This window comes from Giraffa tippelskirchi, chromosome 8 (genome assembly GCF_054371585.1).
Source record: "Giraffa tippelskirchi isolate mGirTip1 chromosome 8, T2T-mGirTip1v1.2.pri, whole genome shotgun sequence".
Taxonomy (NCBI): Eukaryota; Metazoa; Chordata; class Mammalia; order Artiodactyla; family Giraffidae; genus Giraffa; species Giraffa tippelskirchi.
This window is the reverse complement of record NC_137282.1, coordinates 93,940,472-93,962,857: the sequence shown is the minus strand read 5'-3', so window position 1 is coordinate 93,962,857 and position 22,386 is coordinate 93,940,472. Positions and strand designations below refer to the sequence as shown.

General features: G+C 42.1%; 1 protein-coding gene across 11 annotated transcripts in view; it reads left to right on the top strand.

Moving 5' to 3' along the window:
• Positions 1 to 22,386, top strand: part of ARL15 (ARF like GTPase 15) — a 632,366-nt gene that overhangs the window by 143,687 nt on the left and 466,293 nt on the right. For all 11 annotated transcript variants that reach the window (XR_014061457.1, XR_014061454.1, XR_014061455.1 and 8 more), the window contains exon 2: positions 18,943 to 19,087. Coding sequence is in view for 3 of the 11 variants with exons in the window: in XM_081517766.1 (XP_081373892.1) it covers positions 18,943 to 19,087 (145 nt within the window). In the remaining 8 variants the exon portion in view is untranslated. The remainder of the gene's footprint in view (positions 1 to 18,942; positions 19,088 to 22,386) is intronic.

The window sequence follows — 22,386 nt, the reverse complement described above, 5'->3', positions numbered from 1 at the left end:
TTTATTTTTTTGGGGAAAGCTGAATTTGTCAGCTAAAGACTATGATTTTTAAAAATTTTTTATTAACCATGAATATGATTGCTGTGTTTTTTTGTTTTGGGTTTTGGTTTTTTCACATGTCCCTGATTAGTAGTTTTTTGTAACAGTTGCTTCACAGTTGTGCTGTGATTTGCAAGTTAGAAAAGAGAGATTTGAAGAATTACTTACATAAATGTAGAAAACCAGAGTGGTCTGTTTTTTTTTTTTTTTTTTAAGCTCAGTCATATATCTTTAGGGAATCTAGATCTTAGACAAGCAATAGCACAGGCTACCTGATTGAGTTTTTGTTCTTAATGAACAAAAGCTAGGTGCTACACACACTGTCCCATTTTCCTCCTACAAGATGTTAAAGTTGAAAAGAAAGCAAAAACATGCAAGTTTGGACATAAGAGCCATCAGGCATCAGCTTCCTACACAGACGTAGCCAGCTCCCATCTTTTTACATATAATTTATAGGTAGAAGTATGGACAGTTTTCAGTTGGCTTAAAACTCAACATTCAGAAAACTAAGATCATGGCCTCTGGTCCCATCACTTCATGGCAAAAAGATGGGGAAACAATGGAAACAGTGACAAACTTTATTTTGGGGGCTCCAAAATCACTGCAGATGGTGACTGCAGCCATGAAATTAAAAGATGCTTGCTCCTTGGGAGAAAAGCTATGACCAACCTAGACAGCAATTAAAAAGCAGAGACATTACTTTGCCAACAGAGGTCTGTCTAGTCAAAGTTGTGGTTTTTCCAGTAGTCATATACGGATATGAGAGTTGGACTATAAAGAATGCTGAGCACTGAAGAACTGATGCTTTTGAACTGTGGTGTTGGAGAAGACTCTTGAGAGTCCTTTGGACTGCAAGGAGGTCCAGCCAGTCTATCCTAAAGGAAATCAGTCCTGAATATTCACTGGAAGGACTGATGTTGAAGCTGAAACTCCAATACTTTGGCCACCTGATGAGAAGAACTGACTCCTTGGAAAAGACCCTGATGCTGGGAAAGATTTAAGATGGGAGGAGAAGGGAGTGACAGAGGATGAGATGGTTGGATGGCATCACCAACTCGATGGACAGGAGTTTGAGCAATCTCTGGGGGCTGATGATGCACAGGGAAGCCTGGTGTGCTGCAGTTCACGGGTCGCAAAGAGCTGGACACAACTGAGCAACTGAACTGATGGACCGAAAGAAGAGAATGCATGTTGGAAAGCTGTGTATTAAATAAGAACACACAAATGAGACACTGAGAGGATATAACATTTTGCTCAGGAAAATCCAGGCTTAGATTTTTCTACTAGCTTTCATCTTGCCCTCTGCCCAAGACTGGTGTATTCCATCAGAATAAGTCCTTGGAATTGGAAGATCAACAAACATTGTTCTGTCTAATTTATGTCTCCAAATTGTTATAATGGAGAAAGTCTATCATCTATCGGGCCAAAGAACAAAATGTGTAGTTGATCTTGTTTTTAGCTGCCCTGAAAATGAATATTTGGGGACAAATCTCACCAGAGCTTGGAATCAGGGCTTACTTCTTTCAATGCTGAAGGGTAGGGAGAAGCCCTGGCAGCCAGGACCCCAGAATGTAACCAAGGTGTGGCCAGTTGGATGCTCCAGCCTGATGGTCAGTGGTACCCAGTTGGAGTGGTTAGAGGTCATTCTTATGCTGCAGTGGAGTTCAGTACAGGATGCCAAGCAGTTAGTACAAGTGGTGACTCCTGTACTCATGGTTGTTGCAGTGTTACTGTAGACTGTATTGGTTCTAGCAATTTTTTAGTCTTCTGGTTTGTTCTGTGAATTATCAATAACATTCCAATAAATCACTTTTTTGGTATTTGCAACCAGAACCTTGGCTAGTACAAAAGAAAAAGGACATCCTTTTTAAAACACTTACGATGTTCAAGTATCATGTTTTCCTGGTAGTTTGCAAACTCCTTTGAATAGGGAGTGAGTGCTTTATTTGAAGAAAAAAAAAATTCTTGATGTTGTTGAGACTTCATTCAAGTAAGACCCCAGTTAAATATGTCAGGCGTGTGGGATCCCTCTATTGTCTTCACTAGCCTGCAATATAACACCTGTACCATCTATGTAATATACGCAGGAACATAAGTTAAGGTATCTGTGCCTGTTTTGATTCCAGGAATAAAATAAAGCAAACAGTAAAAATGTTTATGATATATATTAAGTCCACATTGCTACTTCTAATCTTTTGAGAAAACAGAAGATTGTGTTTGTCAGTACTTCATTTTTGATAAGTTATTTGTGGTGGAAAGAAATCCATTGATATTTCATAGATGACCCCAAGTAGAACTGCTTGAATCTGTGTATTCAGCCTTTGCTTGTGAAGTTTGACAATCTTCTAAAGTGTCTCTTTAATAAAACACACCTTTAAATAACTCTCTCAGATTCGTTCCAGCTTTTAAAGTGAGAAGGTGGCTTGAACTACCACTGCTGCCAGCTCAGCTGTGGATCTGAAATATCCAGCTGTGCCCTCTCTGCCTCTCTCATCACCAATAACAGACTTTGCAATCAGAGTCTGTCTGACACGTGTGTTGATGTGTGAGGCGAGATAACATCTAGTTCACTGTATTGACTCTTCTGAGTTAGACCATAGTAAACATTTGTCTTTGTCAGCAGTTAAAGCAACGTGATTGGAGGATGCTCAAGAATTACAGACACCACCACCTCCCCCTCCCCTCGCCAATAGTGTGCTTTTGTCTAGGTCTGCATAGACATAGCGGGAGATTTCATAATCAGAGAGAATTGATTTAACTGTTAAGATAAACCAGTCATGTTTAAAAGCTGTTTCTCCTCTCAGGAAGAAAAAATCTAGTGATGGTCCCACTCTGCATCATATTATGATCTCTTTTAATAGTTATTATAGCAAATCAAAAGGACTGTTCTTGTGATTAGCCACCATTCATACTTACCATATCAGATCAGATCTTTGACCAAATGGACAAATAAAATAAATCCACACCTTGAGTTATCTTGAGTTGTACACTGTGAGAAGAGTCCTGATGGGTGGTCACAAAATCAGTTTTTAAGAAAGCACTATTCTAAGTGAAAAGTCTAATAACCACAATCACAGTGATAATAATACCTATTATTGAATACTGTTCTGAGTATTTGATATATAGTATCTCATTTACTCCTCCCAACAATCCTTTGAGATGACTCTTGCTTTCTAGATTAGGAAACAGGTATTGGTAAAGTAACATTCAGACTGCAATAGGTTTGGATGTCAGGCTTGTCTGACCATGCACTTAATCAAATCATGTTGTGAATCGCTAGGGAGCGTATTCTACCACATGATAAATGCTGTACCAGACACTTAGGGTCCAAAACTGAATCAGAAATGGAACCTGCATTTAAGTGCTCCAAGCCCAGTGGGGGAACATTGACTAAAGATCACCTTTATTCGATAGGACAATGAATATTAGGACAGTGGAACAGAAAAGGTGCTAAGGTAGTTTAAAGAAGGTCATCTCAATCAGATTAAGGGTTGTAGAAGTCTTTCTGGAAAAAATGATCATGTAGCTGAATTTTGAAGGATGACTATGTGCCAGCCAGAGGGAGATAGTGGAGGATGATGTATAGGCAGAGGGTCAACTCCTTTGACATGGAGCGTGGAGGAGGCTGGGTCAGGAACTGTAAATACGTCTGTGTGGTTGGCACGAGGACTGTGTTGAACCCTGGTTTGGATACTTTATAAACATTATGAACGTTATGTCATGTCATACCTCTAACAACCATTGGAGGCCAGAAATAAAGCGAAGTCCAGATCATAGAGAGCCTATCTGCTTAGATAAGGAGTTTGGTCAGTTTACTGACAGTTATGGGTAGTGCTGGAGAAGACTCTTGAGAGTCCTTCAGACTGCATAGAAAACAAACCAGTCAATCCTAGGAGAAATCAACCCTGAATATTCATTGGAAGGACTGATACTGAAGCTCCAATACTTTGGCCACCTTATATGAAGAGCTGACTCACTGGAAAAGTCCTTGATGGTGGGAAAGATTGAGGGCTGGAGGAGAAGTGGGTGACAGAGGATGAGATGGTTAGATGACTTTACTGACTCAGTGAACATGAGTTTGAGCAAACTCTGGGAGATAGTGAAGGACAGGGAAACCTGGTGTGCTGCAGTCCATGGGTTTGCAAAGAGTTGAACACGAGTTAGCAACTGAACAACAACAGCAGCATGGGAATGACTGGATGTGCATTAAGAAGATCATTATTAGCATTTTGTAGACAGAGTTGGATAAGACCCAAAGTAAGGACACCAATTATGGAAGAGACAGTGTGTTTTCCAGGAGATAATGGTGACACCCTGATAGTGGCTTTAGGGTTGGAAAGGAAAGGGAGATCAGTTCAGTTCAGTTCAGTCGCTCAGTCATGTCCAACTCTTTGCGACCCCATGAATTGCAGCACACCAGGCCTCCCTGTCCATCACCAACTCCCGGAGTCTATCCAAACCCATGTCCATCGAGTCAGTGTTGCCATCCAATCATCTCATCCTCTGTCATCCCCTTCTCCTCTTGCCCCCAATCCTACCCAGCATTAGGGTCTTTTCCAATGAGTCAACTCTTTGCATGAGGTGGCCAAAATATTGGAGTTTCAGCTTCAACATCAGTCCTTCCAATGAACACCCAGGATTGATCTCCTTTAGGATGGATTGACTGGATCTCCTTGCAGTCCAAGGGACTCTCAAGAGTCTTCTCCAACACCACAGTTCAAAAGCATCAATTCTGCGGCACTCAGCTTTCTTCACCGTCCAACTGTCACATCCATACATGACTACTGGAAAAACCATAGCCTTGACTAGACGGACTTTTATTGGCAAAGTAATGTCTCTGCTTTTAAATATGCCATCTAGGTTGGCCATAACCCTCCTTCCAAGGAGTAAGTGTCTTTTAATTTCATGGCTGCAATCACCATCAGCAGTGATTTTGGAGCCCCCCAAAATAAAGTCTGACACTGTTTCCACTGTTTCCCCATCTATTTCCCATGAAGTGATGGGATCAGATGCCATGATCTTAGTTTTCTGAACGTTGAGCTTCAAGCCAACTTTTTCACTCTCCTCTTTCACTTTCATCAAGAGGCTCTGTAGTTCTTCTTCACTTTCTGCCATAAGGGTGGTGTCATCTGCATATCTGAGGTTATTGATATTTCTCCCGACAATCTTGATTCCAGCCTGTGTTTCCTCCAGCCCAGCATTTCTCATGATGTACTTTGCATATAAGTTAAATAAGCAGGGTGACAATATACAGCCTTGACGTACTCCTTTTTATTTGGAACCAGTCTGTTGTTCCATGTCCAGTTCTAACTGTTGCTTCCTGACCTGCATACAGGTTTCTCAAGAGACAGGTCAGATGGTCTGGTATTCCCATCTCTTTCAGAATTTTCCACAGTTTATTGTGATCCACACAGTCAAAGGCTTTGGCATAGTCAATAAAGCAGAAATAGATGTTTTTCTGGAACTCTCTTGCTTTTTCGATGATCCAGCGGATATTGGCAATTTGATCTCTGGTTCCTCTGCGTTTTCTAAAACCAGCTTGAACGTCTGGATTTTCATAGTTCACATATTGCTGAAGCCTGGCTTGGAGGATTTTGAGCATTATTTTACTAGCATGTGGGATGAGTGCAATTGTGCAGTAGTTTGAGCATTCTTCGGCATTGCCTTTCTTTGGGATTGGAACGAAAACTGACCTTTTCCAGTCCTGTGGCCACTGCTGAGTTTTCCATATTTGCTGGCATATTGAGTGCAGCACTTTCACAGCATCATCTTTCAGGATTTGAAATAGCTCAACTGGAATTCCATCACCTCCACTAGCTTTGTTTGTAGTGATGCTTTCTAAGGCCCACTTTTCTTCACATTCCAGGATGTCTGGCTCTAGGTGAATGATCACACCATCGTGATTATCTGGGTCATGAAGATCTTTTTCGTACAGTTCTTCTGTGTATTCTTGCCACCTCTTCTTAATATCTTCTGCTTCTGTTAGGTCCATACCATTTCTGTCCTTTATCGAGCCTATCTTTGCATGAAATGTTCCTTTGGTATCTCTAATTTTCTTGAAGAGATCTCTAGTCTTTCCCAATCTGTTGTTTTCCTCTATTTCTTTGCATTGATCACTGAGAAAGGCCTTCTTATCTCTCCTTGCTATTCTTTGGAACTCTGCATTCAGATGGGAATATCTTTCCTTTTCTCTTTTGCTTTTCGCTTCTCTTCTCTTCCCAGCTGTCTGTAAGTCCTCCTCAGACAGCCATTTTGCTTTTTTGCATTTCTTTTCCATGGGGATGGTCTTGATCCCTGTCTCCTGTACAATGTCACGTACCTTTGGTAGAGATCAAATTGGGCAGATTTAGAGGAATTGGTGACTGAGAGCTCTGTGGGGCTCAGCTCCATCTTGGAGCCTAAAGGTTGTTAAGTGGCGGAATGCTATATGGTTGCGAATGAAATGGGATTTCCACTGTTCAGGTCTACAAAGAAAACAACTTTAGTTTGATTTGTTTTCCTGTTGACTATTCCAAGGCTTCCCATCTCCAGTTCCAAAAGCATGACGAGCAGAGAGAATCTGCTTTGTTGGGATTTTTCCTGGGAGATTTTTAGATGACCTGCAAACCCACTTGAAGATCTACCTAGGGATTCTAGCTCTTTTTAAATATTTGCATCCCCTGATTTTTCCTAAGTGTACAAAGTATAGAAAAATGCCATTGCTAAGGAATTGTAAACGTGTTTTTGGTAGTGAGTGTATTTTTATGCCCTACTTTTCATTTAGAAAAACTGTTTAGAAAGTGACCCAAAAAAAAGGTTCAATATAAAATATGTTACTGTCTCTTTCATGTTCAACTAAATTTATATCTCTTTGCTCTTTAGGGGAAAACATAATAAATTGTCTGAAAATGACCCAGGTGAAGCCCTGATCTGTACACATTTATGAATATGCATTTAGCTTGGTTCTCATTACATACAGTCATACCTGGGGAGTTTACTGCTAGTTTTACTGGATAATTCTGTCATTAGAAAAATTAGATACTCTGTCCAGCCATTGTAAAAGAAAAACTACATCTTAAAAACAAGAAAAATGTTTATTTTCTACTTAGCTTCTTCTTTGAGTTTCTTCATTTTCATTTATAGAAAAATATCCCCCTAATCTATTTCTTACATGAGAAGACCTGAAATTATGGATTGCTAGAATATAAGAGAATCTTGAATTAGAGTTCCTTTAGTCTAATTATCAGATACACGCCTTAATTTTTAAAACTCGACTTGTGGCTTATATGGAAATACATGTACTAGGACTGGTGAATGCCACTGATCAGGATGACTGATGCGCAGACTGGGAGCCACGTGGGCCCCTGGTCTGGTTCAACACCATGGCACTCTCTTCCATTCAAAGTCTCAAATGTCTGTCCCTCTGCAAAGCTGTGAGGCCAATGGCTGTAGCTGCTAAGCATGAAATCCCCTGCTTCTGTTTGTTTCTTTTGTTGCCACGAGTTAATAGGGACAGAGACAGGAGACAGCCCAGAACAAAGCAGAAATAATGGAGTATTTCACCCCAAAAGGGAATGTGGATTGAGAAATACAAAGGGGAAGGCAAAGACAGACTTAGTGTCCTGAGGCAGTTGATGTATTGGACAGAAGCCTCAGCCCAGAGACAGTTCTGGGCCAAAGCCTTCATCTGTGAGCTTGGAGCAGCCTGCGTGGCCGAAAGGTTTGACCCATCTTATGTAAAAACAATTTATTGTTTTTTCCCCGACTAGGGTCTTAAAGGGCCACAGGATTTTTCACCTCAAAAAGTGGATTGCCCTTGTAACATGGAGAGGAGTCGTCTGCTGGGATCTGCCTGGTGATCAAGGGCCTCTTCACAGCACTGTCACCCTGCTGATTATTTCTGTAGTCGTAGGTGCCATTTTGAATTTATATTCTTGTTACATCTTTTGCAAGACCTACTATGTAATCCTAGACATCAGAGCATTTTTGAAATTCATTTTTCTTCATGCATATGAAAAGAAAGGGTTAGCGAAGAGCTTGTATGTTCATATAGGCTGTCTCTTTGACATGGATTTCCAAACAACCCAGTTTATTCATGTATTTTCTCCCATGCTCTTCCCTGACATGTTTTATTTTGTGTAGTATTTGCTTGTTTTATTCACTTTATTAAAGTATAATTTACATGCACATATATTTTAAAGGAGAAAATTTGAAGACTTTTCCTTTAGAGGTTCCCCCCCTATTTACCATGCTCAGAATCAGAAATCTCTGCCATTAGCATGGGCTTTTCGTCAGAGATAGGCTTTCACCTTTTCATAGGACAAAAAAAGAGTTAAATGCAAGAAGCAAACAGCAGGAAAAAGACGCTAGCAGCCCTCCAGTGTCCTCTTTCTTCCAGCCCAGCCAGCTCCCCCTCCTTCTCTGCTCCCTAAGTCAGCCCAAAGGAACCCAGTTCCTTTAACTCTCCTGGGAGAAGGATGCAGTTCTCTGCCTGGAATGAAAGGTACTTCAGCCATGAATGGGACAGTGCAAGGAAGGAAGCATCACCGAGACTCACATCTTCTCCTTCCTCTGCCAGGCATCTGTCCAGTTACAAAGGCAGGCTTGTTAAAGCCTCCCTTCACTCCCTCAGGACAACATCCCTGACTCCAGACGTGGCCGTACCAAGGCCAAGAGGACATGAGTTAGAGCTCTGGAGCCGAATGGACCTGGTTGGAGCCCCCAACTCTTGGCTCTTACAAACTATCTGGCACAATTTTGTATCTGTACATTGCCCTGTTCACAGAATGCCCCTAATTTCGCCTCTGTATGACACACTCTCGGGTATTAGAGGCTTTTCATTCCCATCACTCAAAGAAAATTCCTCTGGAGCCAGACTGCCAGAGTTCAAATCCTGGTTCCACTTAAACAACCATATTTAACTTCTTTGGGCTTCCCTTTCCCCATCTTAAAATGGGAAGTGCAAAGTACTTTTCTCATTGGGTTGTTCCTGGGAGTAGGTGAATTAACACTCACAAATCATTTATATCTTGTGGTTAATATAGTACCAATCACCTTTGGTTTTGTTTTTGTGTTATTAGGACACAGTTTTTCCTCATGTCTTTTACAGAGTTTAAGCAGTTCTTTCAAGCTCTATAAACGTGGACCCATATTTTATTATTATAGACTTGGAAAATATTTTAAAATTATAGTTTTGTATATTAACATACTTAATATTTTTTTCAGTGAACGTGTTTAGCGTTAGAAAACATTCTAGAAATTGACTTCTTTTCAAAATCTTTTTTGTCATTGTGAGAGTTGCTGAAGGTCAGAATGTATAGGTGTCTCTTTGGTTTTGAAACAAAACCACCTAAGAAACATATCCATGTCAAATTATGGGTAACTTTTCTCTTGCTTTTAGGTACCAATTAACTAATTTTTTGTTATCTGACAAATATTCATTAAGCAAAGTGCTAGGCCCCATCTGAGGGCTCCAGGGAAAGATGCAGTCATCCACCATAGGAATCCTCTGGGTTTTGTTTGGCAAGACCTGTTTTATTGATAAATAAGGAGGAGATAGTATGGGGCTTGGGCAGTGACTGTATAGCTGTGGGAAGCCCTGACACTGACAGAAGAAAAATTTCCAGGAACTCTACAGAGCCTCAATCAAATTGAAATCATGTACAGAATAAAGTCATGCATTCATGGTGAAAAACAGAGCATCACTTGAAATAAATGCCGTGTCCCCAAAGGCTAGGGATTAAGTGAGATGGGATGGTAGGAGACACTGGCAGCGCAAGGGCCAGTGCCAGAAGGGGAGGATCTTGAGCAGGACTCTGTCTAGAATTGTGAATTGTATGACAGCTCTGCCTCTCTGCTTTGGTGCCTGGCCACCCTGGGTGGCTGTAAAACTTTTTGACCAAGTAATCAGACCAGGGATTATTGGGTCAGTGTGCATAAATCTGTTATCTAATAATTCTTACAGAAGTCAGGAAAAAAAAATATGTGGCATAATATTAACCACAGTGCTGGAAGTATGTTAAAGGGCCAAGGAATGGAAGAAGGGAATGGTTCTCTCTGATGGAATCAGAGACCTTCTGGCAGAGATGTCATCTGAGCAGAACTTTGAACAGAAATTTGTCAAGTAGAGAAGAGGAAGAGCCTTTCTTTCTGAGTGCACGGGACCCGGGTGGCATAGAAACACGAAGTGCTCAGGCTATTTGAGGGGCTAGAGAGTGATTTGGAGGATGGTTGGCATCATTAAGGCAGAGATGTAGAGGGAAGAGTGATATATGGTAAGTGCTTCATTAGTGCTTTACAGCGTCAGTTTGTTGAACAGTTGTTCAGTGAGACCGGCTATGTACAGTGCTCTGCCAGTTTACCAATGTCTGGTACTTTCCCCAGCAGAAATGGGGATATTTTAAGATAATCTTGCTGCCTTGGTGCTAGACCACCAGGCTGAAATACAACTCCTCATTTTACCCTGGCAATTTAATCTTTTGCTTATTTTTTTTTTCCTGATACATGTGATCATCCTCCTGCAAGAAAATATTCTTGAATATTTTGGCTTAGGCTTTTTGGCTAATCTGCCTTTCAGCTCAGGCGTATACAATTTGTCCAGAGTCTACAACACAGAGTTACTACTGGTGATTCAGTCTTGGCCCTCTCTCAAGACATTGGCTCACTGTTTCCTCACATACAGTGTTGGTAGAAGCTTGTGAACTTAAGCTGGCAGGAAACAACCTGCATCTTAACATGATGAGAGAGAGACTTGGTTCTTTTGGAAAGGAACAAGTCATAACAGACCCTGTGTGAACAAACCTATGAACTGAACAGTCTAAGCAAGAGACCATGACCTTGGTTGTCTGCTGCCATCCTCCCCTGTACCCCATAGTTACCATGCAGACTCACCCTGTTCTCTATTCCCTGCTGCAAGTGAAGGTTAAGCTTTGTGTCTTTTAGTGTCTTGGGTTGGAATGGGATGGCATGGAGCATGTGGAGGCAGCCGTGGGACGGTGGAAGGGAAATACCATAGTCTGGGCTACATGGTGGACTGCCAGACCCTTACCCAAGAGAGATGACAATCATCTGAGATACCTTAGTGAGATGCTGCTGCTGCTGCTGCTAAGTCGCTTCAGTCGTGTCCGACTCTGTGCGACCCCATAGATGGCAGCCCACCAGGCTCCCCCGTCCCTGGGATTCTCCAGGCAAGAACACTGGAGTGGGTTGCCATTTCCTTCTCCAATGCATGAAAGTGAAAAGTGAAAGTGAAGTCGCCCAGTCGTGTCCGACTCTTCACGACCCCATGGGCTGCAGCCTACCAGGCTTCTCCATCCATGGGATTTTCCAGGCAAGAGGACTGGAGTGGGTTCCCATTGCCTTCTCCTTAGTGAGATGAGGTAAGGTAATAAATACACTTCCTTACTTGTATGTTACCTTCTTGTAGCATAATGCATTGAACTAATGCCTCATAACATCCTCCTAAAGAAAGAAAGTGGCTGATAGTATTAAAACATTACTGGTTAATCATGGGGAGACTGAAGCCGGCTAGGTTTATGGGCCTGCACAGAATCATACAATGCCTCAGTGTCTGGCCTGGGAATGAAGCCTGAGTTTTCTGTGTGCTGTCAGGACAGCCGACAGCTTTGTGTTTAGCATTGTACACCACTGAAAGGGGCTTACTCTTAACAATGCACGGGCTGCTTTACGAGACAGACACAATGAACTTTGGTACAGTATAGTCTAGAGGCCAAAATGAGTAATTTTAAGTAAATTGACTACGAGATCCAAAGCTTCATTAAGTATTAAAGTGAAAACTGTAGTTTTTAGGAACTGACTCAAAAAACATGAACATTCTTCCCCCATTTGAAGTAGCATAGTTTTAAGAGGCTTATTTTGTTGCCTTCAAATCTGACACTATCCCTGTCAACCATTGGATGTATTTATTTCAAAGAAACACCCAAAGAGTCTGTAACTTATTTCAAAGATACTGTCTTATAATAATTGTCTGTTTAACATTTACGCTTTTTATGTTCCAAAATGTCTTATCTCTATACTTTGTGTCTTTGGGGTTGGTTGTTTTATTCGGATTTAGTTTGGATTTTTTCAGAACAGTTGAAATACAGAGCCTGAAATTCAAGAAAGAGATTGAGGGGAGAGGGGAGATATTATATTAGGTGTCTTTACCAGGCTGAAAACATGGGGTGGAGATGGCATCATAGGAGGATAGAGAGACAAGATAAAAGACAGGAGTGGAGTAGAATGTCACTCCTCATTTGCCTTTTATGTCACACATGTCTTAGGTGACCTAGAATAAATGAGCAGATGATGTAGATATTTTTGGGTTTGGCTGCAAAGTTTTGACACTCTGGAATTTAAAAAGAACATGAAGATAAAATTCTGGAACATTATCCAAAATATGTTGAGTAATATTGGAGTATGAATGATTGAAACTGGGCAATATATAGCAATCAGTTCAGTTCAGTCACTCAGTCGTGTCCGACTCTTTGCGACCCCATGTACTGCAGCACGCCAGGCCTCCCTGTCCATCACCAACTCCTGGAGCCTACCCAAACTCATGTCCATTGAGTCGGTGATGCCATCCAACCATCTCATCCTCTGTCATCCCCTTCTCCTCCTGCCCTCAGTCTTTCCCAGCATCAGGGTCTTTTCAGATGAGTCAGCTCTTCGCATCAGGTGGCCAAAGAATGGGAGTTTCAACTTCAACATCAGTCCTTCCAATGAACACCCAGGACTGATCACCTTTAGGATGGACTGGTTGGATCTCCTTGCAGTCCAAGGGACTCTCAAGAGTCTTCTCCAACACCACAGTTCAAAAGCATCAATTCTTCGGCGCTCAGCTTTCATTATAGTCCAACTCTCACATCCGTACATGACCACTGGAAAAACCATAGCCTTGACTAGATGGACCTTTGTTGTCAAAGTAATGTCTCCGCTTTTTAATAAGCTGTCTAGGTTTGTCATAACTTTCCTTCCAAGAAGTAAGCGTCTTTTAATTTCATGGCTGCAGTCACCATCAGCAGTGATTTTGGAGCCCCCCAAAATAAAGTCAGCCACTATTTCCACAGTTTCCCCATCTATTTGCCATTAAGTAATGGGACCGGATGCCATGATCTTAGTTTTCTGAATGTTGAGCTTTAAGCTAACTTTTTCACTCTCCTCTTTCACTTTCATCAAGAGGCTCTGTAGTTCCTCTTCGCTTTCTGCCATAAGGGTGGTGTCATCTACATATCTGAGGTTATTGATATTTCTTCCGCCAATCTTGATTCCAGCTTGTGCTTCCTCCAGCCCAGCATTTCTTATGATGTACTCTTCATATAAGTTAAATAAGCAGGGTGATAATATACAGCCTTGACGTACTCCTTTTCCTGTTTGGAACCAGTCTGTTGTTCCATGTCCAGTTCTAACTGTTGCTTCCTGACCTGCATACAGTTTTCTCAAAAGGAAGGTCAGTTGATCTGGTATTCCCATCTCTTTCAGAATTTTCCACAGTTTATTTTGATCCACACAGTCAAAGGCTTTGGCATAGTCAATAAAGCAGAAATAGATGTTTTTCTGGAACTCTCTTTTTCGATGATCCAACGGATGTTGGCAATTTGATCTCTGGTTCCTCTGCCTTTTCTAAAACCAGCTTGAACATCTGAAAGTTCACGGTTCACGTATTGCTGAAGCCTGGCTTGGAGAATTTTGAGCATTACTTAACTAGCGTGTGAGATGAGTGCAATTGTGTGGTAGTTTGAACATTCTTTGGCATTTCCTTTCTTTGGGATTGGGATGAAAACTGACCTTTTCCAGTCCTGTGACCACTGCTGAGTTTTCCAAATTGGCTGACATATTGAGTGCAGCACTTTCACAGCATCATCTTTTAGGATTTGAAATAGCTCAGCTGGAATTCCATCACTTCCACTAGCTTTGTTCATAGTGATGCTTCCTAAGGCCCACTTGACTTCACATTCCAGGATGTCTGGCTCTAGGTGAGTGATCACAGCATTGTGATTAACTGGGTCGTGAAGATCTTTTTTGTATAGTTCTTCTGTGTATTCTTGCCACCTATTCTTAATACCTTCTGCTTCTGTCAGGTCCATACCATTTCTGTTCTTTGTTGAGCTCATCTTTGCATGAAATGTTCCCTTAGTATCTCTAATTTTCTTGAAGAGATCTCTAGTCTTTACCATTCTATTGTTTTTCTCTATTTCTTTGCATTGCTCGCTGAAGAAGGCTTCCTTATCTCTCCTTGCTATTCTTTGGAACTCTGCATTCAAATGGGTAGATCTTTCCTTTTCTCCTTTGCTTTTTGCTTCTCTTCTTTCACAGCTATTTGTAAGGCCTCCTCAGACAACCATTTTGCTTTTTTGCATTTCTTTTTCTTGGAGATGGTCTTGATCCCTGTCTCCTGTACAATGTCGCGAATCTCTGTCCATAGTTCATCAGGCACTCTATCAGTTCTAGTCCCTTAAATCTATTTCTCACTTCCACTGTATAATCATAAGGGATTTGATTTAGGTCATACCTGAATGGTTTAGTGCTTTTCCCCACTTTCTTAAATTTAAGTCTGAATTTGGCAATAAGGAGTTCATGATCTGAGCCACAGTCCGCTCCCAGTCTTGTTTTTCTGACGGTATAGAGCTTCTCCATCTTTGGCTGCAAACAATATAATCAATATGTTTTTGGTATTGGCCATTTGTTGATGTCCATGTGTAGAGTCTTCTCTTGTGTTGTTGGAAGAGCGTGTTTGCTATGACCAGTGCGTTCTCTTGGCAAAACTCTATTATTTGCCCTGGTTCATTCTGTACTCCAAGGCCAAATTTGCCTGTTACTTCAGGTGTTTCTTGGCTTCCTACTTTTGGATTCCAGTCCCATATAATGAAAAGGACATCTTTTTTGGGTGTTAGTTTTAAAAGGTCTTGTAGGTCTTCATAGAACCGTTCAACTTCAGCTTCTTCAGCATTACTCGTTGGGGCACAGACTTGGATTACTGTGATATTGAATGGTTTGCCTTGGAAATGAACAGAGATCATTGTGTTGTTTTTGAGATTGCATCCAAGTACTGCATTTCAGACTCTTTTGTTGACTATGATGGCTACTCCATTTTTTCTAAGGGATTCTTGCCCACAGTAGTAGATATAATTGGCATCTGAGTTAAATTCACCCATTCCAGTGCATTTTAATTCGCTGATTCCTAGAATGTTGATGTTCACTCTTACCATCTCCTGTTTGACCACTTCCAGTTTGCCTTGATTCATGGACCTAGCATTCCAGGTTCCTATGCTATATTGCTCTTTACAGCATCGGACTGTGCTTCTGTCACCAGTCACATCCACAACTGGTGTTGTTTTTGCTTTGGCTCCATCCCTTCATTCTTTCTGGAATTATTTCTCCACTTATCTCCAGTAGCATATTGGGCACCTACCGACCTGGGGAGTTCATCTTTCAGTGTCCTATCTTTTTGCCTTTTCATACTGTTCATGGGGCTCTCGAGGCAGAACACTGATGTCGCTTGCCATTCCCTTCTCCAGTGGACCACATTTCGTCAGAACTCACCTCCATGACCTGTCCGTTTTGGGAGACCCCACATGGCATGGTCTAGTTTCATTGAGTTAGACAAGGCTGTGGTCCATGTGATCAGATTGGCTAGTTTATCAGTCACCTGATGGAGCAATCAGTCACCTGCAATTTCATCTTGTATTGAAGATTGATGATCATTTGGGCCAGGGTAGGTGGGCCAGTCTTCTTTTCTTTTTTTTTTTCTTTTTTTCCCGTCCCTCCACCCCCAGTCTTCTTTTCAAGAGATCGTTCAGGGGAATTCCGGTAGAGGAGCTGATCACAAATGGGGGTGTTCACAGCAGGAATAGGGTCTTGCGCCTCTTTTCCCAAAAAGATCAAAGCAGCCCAGTAAGAGAGACTAGTGGTGTTATCTGTCACAGCTGAACTTGGCAGAGCTCTTCTTAGTGCATAGCTCCTGGCCAGTCTTTGAGGGAATGCATACATACATATATCTGTCTCAGGAAAACTCTCATCATGAGTTTAGGAGACTTCTTTCTTTTATGGGTAAGAAAAAGTTTGCAAAACGTCTGACATTATCAGCCAACCTTCCTACAAATCTAGGATGTGATGTATTGGCATCTAGGATACTTTTTGTAGTTGTAGTCATTAATCTTGTAGGAGAGGCGAAATGGAGCTCACGTAAGGCCAGAGAAAAGTCACGAATCTGATGGAGAAGTGGGAGGGGCTTACTATATGAAGGCAGACTGAAATAATTAGGACTTCTCAGACTTGAAAAGACTGAGAAGAAATATGATTAGAGTTTAATAAATCCATGAAGAATATGGGTTAGATGATCATAGAATTTACCAGAAGTAGGCAGAGCTTCTTAAAAGCCAAGGAAAAGTGAATTTAGGACAAAAAGAAGGTCTATCATACCAAGAAAGTGGGTCCTGCATGTCAAAATTGCTTTTTCGGAAACTGGGCTAAAACTTCTCGCACTGGAGAGAAGTGAAAAAGTCTAGTATTTCTCAATGTTAACACTATTTTCTTGAAGCATCAACGGCCCAGAGAGCATCGATCAAGCTTCCTGTTAACCTTTACATTTTCTTTTCTCCTTTCTTAGATGATATTTAAATGTCATTCAGTAGTTATTCATTGATAGTGTATTCTATGCTGTGGATACTGAGATGAAGATGGACAGATATGGTTCCCACAGTCTGGTGATGAATAAGAAACTAATTGTCTGTGTGATGAATTCACAAATGTGCTCTGAGAGCTTGACACAAATTGCTCATGTACTCTTAGCATCAGAGCAGGCAGCGCTGAGAAAGGGGTGCTTTAACCGGAACCTGAAAGTCAGTGAAGCGTTCACTATGCCAAAAGTTGGGGGGAAAGGGAGTGGCATGTGTTGAATGCTGTGCGATGCCAGAGGGTCAGTGTTACTGGAAGTGGAGGACTAAGATGGACAGTTACAGAGATGAGGCTGGAGGCTTGGGTGGAGCAGATCATGGAGGGCCCTGTAGACCACCAGGATCATAATGGCAGCCGCATAAGAGAATAGAGGGGGCAATGGTGAATGTACTAGGACTCGTTGGAGGATTTTGATGTTGTTCAGGCAGCAGTGACCTGGGCTGGAGAGAGGCAGATAGATTCTAGAGTTATTTCAGAGGTCGTACAGATTGGGCTTACTGACTATGAGAAGTGAGGGTGAGAAATAGTCAAGCTTGATTTGTAAGAGTATGGCAGCCCGTTAGACCTCATATTTCATCTGTGTAAGAAGAATTAGCACAAACTTTTTATAGGTCTCTTCTCTCATGATCTCCAAAGGACCCAGAAGTCAATAGATCTGCATCCCTGTCACTTCCCTGTCTCCTCCTTCCTCTCATGCATCTTTCAGGGCCTACATACCTTAGGCTTTATAAACTAGATGTCCTCTAATAAGTGGATGTCAATTAAGTAGAAAGACCAAAAACCGCATGAATGATTTCCAGTCTCCCAAGTCTCCTGGTCTTTTAACTATTGCAGAGCAAGCGCTAGTTCATAGTACCCTGAGGTCATTTGACCTGAAGCAAAATTCTAGGTTGTGTCAGAAGAGGATTTTTGTTTTGTTTGCTTTTCCCCAAAGTGGAGCTCCTATTTGGTGATTTAGGAAGGCTAGTTGAAGTACCAAGGTTTGTATGTGATTTTCTTTGTCCAGATTTAAGAAGTCAATGTTTTTTTTTAACAAATTTGACCAGTAAGGGAACCTTTTCTGTCAGTTTGCTTTTTCAGCATACTTTTTCCCAGTTTCTCATCTCATTTAGATGATAACCTTGATGAAGCCCAGTCACCCCACATTGGGCTTCCCTGATGGCTCAGATGATAAAGAATCCACCTGTAATGCAGGAGACCCGGGTTTGATCCCTGGATTAGGAAGATCCCCTGGAGAAGGGAATGGCTGCCCACTCCACTGTTCTTGCCTGGAGGATCCCATGGATAGAGGAGCCTGGCGGGCTACAGTCCATGGGGTCACAAACAGTCAGGCATGACTTAGTGACTACGCACGCATGAAATGTTTCGAAAGTCAGGATGACAGTGATATATGTGGGAACTGGATTTAATGATTTTAAAAGAATTTTATTTTGAAATGATATTAAAGCATTGTAAGACTAGTACATGGAATTTCCTTTAGACTCCACTCAAGTTCCTCAGTCATTAACATTTTACCATGATTGCTTTATCACATTCCTCACCATCTAGGTGTGGAGGTGGTGATGGAGGTAGAGATTTAGAAATGTTCTTAGCCAGTTAACTGCAGATGTCAAGACCCTTCATCACTAAACACTTTAGTATTTGTTTTCTCAGGACAGTGATATTCATTTGGTAACCATAGTCCAATGATAAAATTCAGAAAATTTAACCTCATGCAATACTATCATTGCAGACTCTAATATTCAGTCTCTGTTCAGCCATTATCTGTTGCCCAACAATGTTGGTTTATGGCGTTTTTCCTCCACCTAATCCAGGATCCAGCCCAGGAGGCATTGTGATTATTACGTCTCTAAAGTCTTCTTTAACCTGAAACAGTTCCTCAGCCTCTCTTTGAGATGTTAGCGGAAAGCAGGCTCATTGTCCTGCGGAATGCTCCTCACAGTGGTGTTGTCTGACCTCCTGGTGCTCAGATGCTGGTGGTGCGTTTTTGACAGGAAAGTTGTGCGATGATGTGGTGCCCCTTGCAGTGCCCGCATCACAGCAGGAGGGGGCCTGCAAGTCCTTGTGGGTCTTATTCCTGGGATATTAATTTTGATTGCTCAGTCAAGGCGGTATCCTCGGGTCTCTCACCGTCAAGGCCCCTTTCCTCCTAGGTTATTTGGTTACTTGTCAATATGTGATTATTTAAAATATGACTATGCTTTGCCTCTACAGTCTTATTAAAGAGCCATATTTCCCCTCTCTTGGCAGTGTTTTAGAGCACTCTGCTGCAAGGGTCCACCGCCTGCACGCCCAGAGTATGACCTGGTCTGCATAGGCCTCACAGGCTCTGGCAAGACCAGCCTGCTGTCCAAGCTCTGCAGTGAAAGCCCTGACAGTGTTGTGTCAACAACAGGTGGGTACTGCCGCAGGGTCCTTGTCCTTTTCTTCCTCACTCCTGAGTTGCTCTTTTTTGCTCCCTGTACTTTGGTGGGATCCCCTCATTTCACTGAGATGGTTCAGTGAGTTTATTATTTATTTTCAGATACTCTTATTTTTCAAACTATATTTAAAGAAGGCTTTAATAGCATCAAATTGTACCTTCTATCCCTCTAGTTGGTCATTTCAGTGCCACTGAATAAATCAAGCCAGGAGAATGTTGATAGAAAATAACTCTGCAGCCTAGAATCCTAGTACTGTGACAAATGGGTTCATCTCAGACCCACTGAATGTCCTCCTCCCTTGAGGTGTCACCTTAACCTACTTGTGTTGGTCACACACTCCCTACACGGTACAAGTGATAATCTCAGTCTTCTTCCCTGGAAGATAGTGGGCACAGGGACCATCAGTCAGGCTTTCCGTGTTCACTGAGGTGGCCTAAACAAGTCAGTCTAGGCAGTGGTTCTCAGTCAGGGCACATTTTGCTACTGAGGGGACATTTGGTAATGTCTGGAGACATTTTGGTTCTTATAACTGGGGAAGATGTGACTGACTTCTTTTGTGTAGAAGCCAAGGATACTGTTAAATAGCCTACAGTACACAGGACAGGCCCCCACCAGAAAGAATTATCCAGCTCAAAGTGCTACCAAGAGCTTTTGTCACTCCCCCAATACTTCCTCTTTTTCACCTGAAAATGAAAGGAAAGACAGGTGTTAATTAAAGGAAATTATGGAAGAATAGTTGAAGGAAATGAAAACCAGTGGTACTGTGGGAGAACTAACAGGGGAGGAGTGGGCTGAGACATTGTCTGAAAAACTTAAAAAGATTTTTCATTTAGACAGCTTACTTTGAGCACCTACCTTGGCAAAGGAAATGGCAATCCACTCCAATTTTCTTCCCTGGGAAATCCCATGGAAAGGGCGGCCGGGCAGGCTACAGTTCATGTGATCACAAAAGAGTCAGACATGACTTAGCAACTGACACAAGCACAAGCAAGCACCATGTGATAGATCCAGGGTTGGAAACTGGGGATAACTCTACTTAACATTCCGGAGAGTCAGTCTACTGGCCACATAGACATTGAGCTTGTGATCAGTTTTGCTTGGACTGGTGGGAGGAAAGGATGCTGCATGATGGAGTTCTCTCCATTGGATCTTGAGGACAACCAAGCTTGTCCAAAACGCAAGAATAAGAGAGTGAGGTAGAAGAAGAAAGAGGATTTGGGGAGCAGAGGGGAGGTCTGTGTAAAGGCAGAGAGGCCTGAAACAGGTTGCTACTTCTTGGGAACCACTTTCCATGTGGCTGCGATGCATGGTTAGTAGAATGTCAGGAGTCACAAGAGATAGGCAGTGGCCAAATCTTGGCAAACCATTTATACTCTGCTCAGGAATTTGAGCTTTATCTGTAGATAGTGGAGGGACATCAGAGTGTTTTAAACAAGGAGAACTATGTGATCAAAAATCTATTTCAGAAGGATCACTGTTACCATGATGCTGAGGCTGAATTTTGGGACCCTTAGCCATTAACCGTGATATTGAATGGTTTGCCTTGGAAACGAACAGTGATCATTCTGTCGTTTTTGAGATTGCATCCAAGTACTGTATTTCAGACTCTTTTGTTGACTATGATGGCTACTCCATTTCTTCGAAGGAATTCCTGCCCACAGTAGTAGATATAATGGTCACCTGAGTTAAATTCACCCATTCCAGTCCATCTTAGTTCGCTGATTCCTAGAATGTCAACATTCACTCTTGTCATCTCCTGTTTGACCACTTCCAATTTGCCTTGATTCATGGACCTAGCATTCCAGGTTCCTAGGCAATATTGCTCTTTACAGCATCTAACCTTGCTTCTATCACTAGTCCCATCCACAACTGGTGTTGTTTTTGTTTTGGCTCCATCCTTTCATTCTTTCTGGAGTTATTTCTCCACTGATCTCCAATAGCATATTGGGCACCTACCAACCTGGGGAGTTCATCTTTCAGTGTCCTGTCTTTTTGCCTTTTCATACTGTTCATGGGGTTCTCAAGGTAAGAATACTGAAGTGGTTTGCCATTCACTTCTCCAGCAGACCACATTCTGTCAGATCTCTCCACCAAATTGCCAGCATCTGCTGGATCATCGAAAAAGCAAGAGAGTTCCAGAAAAACATCTATTTCCGCTTTATTGACTATGCCAAAGCCTTTGACTGTGTGGATTACAATAAACTGTGGAAAATTCTTAAAGAGATGGGAATACCAGACCACCAGACCTGCCTCTTGAGAAATCTGTATGCAGGTCAGGAAGCAACAGTTAGAACTGGACATGGAACAACAGATTGGTTCCAAATAGGAAAAGGAGTACGTCAAGGTTGTCTGTTGTCACCCTGCTTATTTAACTTATATGCAGAAGAATTGATGCTTTTGAACTGTGGTGTTGGAGAAGACTCTTGAGAGTCCCTTGGACTGCAAGGAGATCCAACCAGTCCATCCTAAAGGAGATGAGTCCTGGGTGTTCATTGGAAGGACTGATGTTGAAGCTGAAGCTCCAATAATTTGGCCACCTGATGTGAAGAGCTGACTCATTGGAAAAGACCCTGATGCTGGGAAAGATTGAGGGCAGGAGGTGAAGGGCACAATAGAGGGTGAGATGGCTGGATGGTATCACCGACTCAATGGACATGGGTTTGGGTGGACTCAGGGAGTTGGTGATGGACAGGGAGGCCTGGCGTGCTGCAGTTCATGGGGTCACAAAGAGTCGGACACGACTGAGCGACTTAACTGAACTAACCATTAACTAAGGCAGTGGTGGGAGGGAGAAAGGGAGACATTAGATAGGATATATCTCATCTTATGCTGCCTGCTTCTCCTTTTGCCCTCATCTTTCCCAGCATCAGGGTCAATGAGTTAGCTGTTCACATCAGGTGGCCAAAATGTTGGAGCTTCAGATTTACCATCAGTCCTTCCAATGAAAATTCAAGGTTGATTTCCTTTAGGATTGACTTGTTATATCACATTGCAGTACAAGGGATGCCTCATGAGTCTTTTCCAGCACCACAATTTGAAGGCATCAATTCTTCACCACTCAGCCTTCTTCATGGTCCAATGCTCACATCCATACATGACTCCTGGAAAAACCATAACTTTGACTATAGGGACTTTTGTCACCAAAGTGATGTCTCTTGCTTTTTAATATGTTGACTAGGTTTGTCATAGCTTTCCTTCCAAGGAGCAAGCGTCTTTTAATTTCATGGCTGCAGTCACCATTCGCAGTGATTTTGGAGCCCAAGAAAATAAA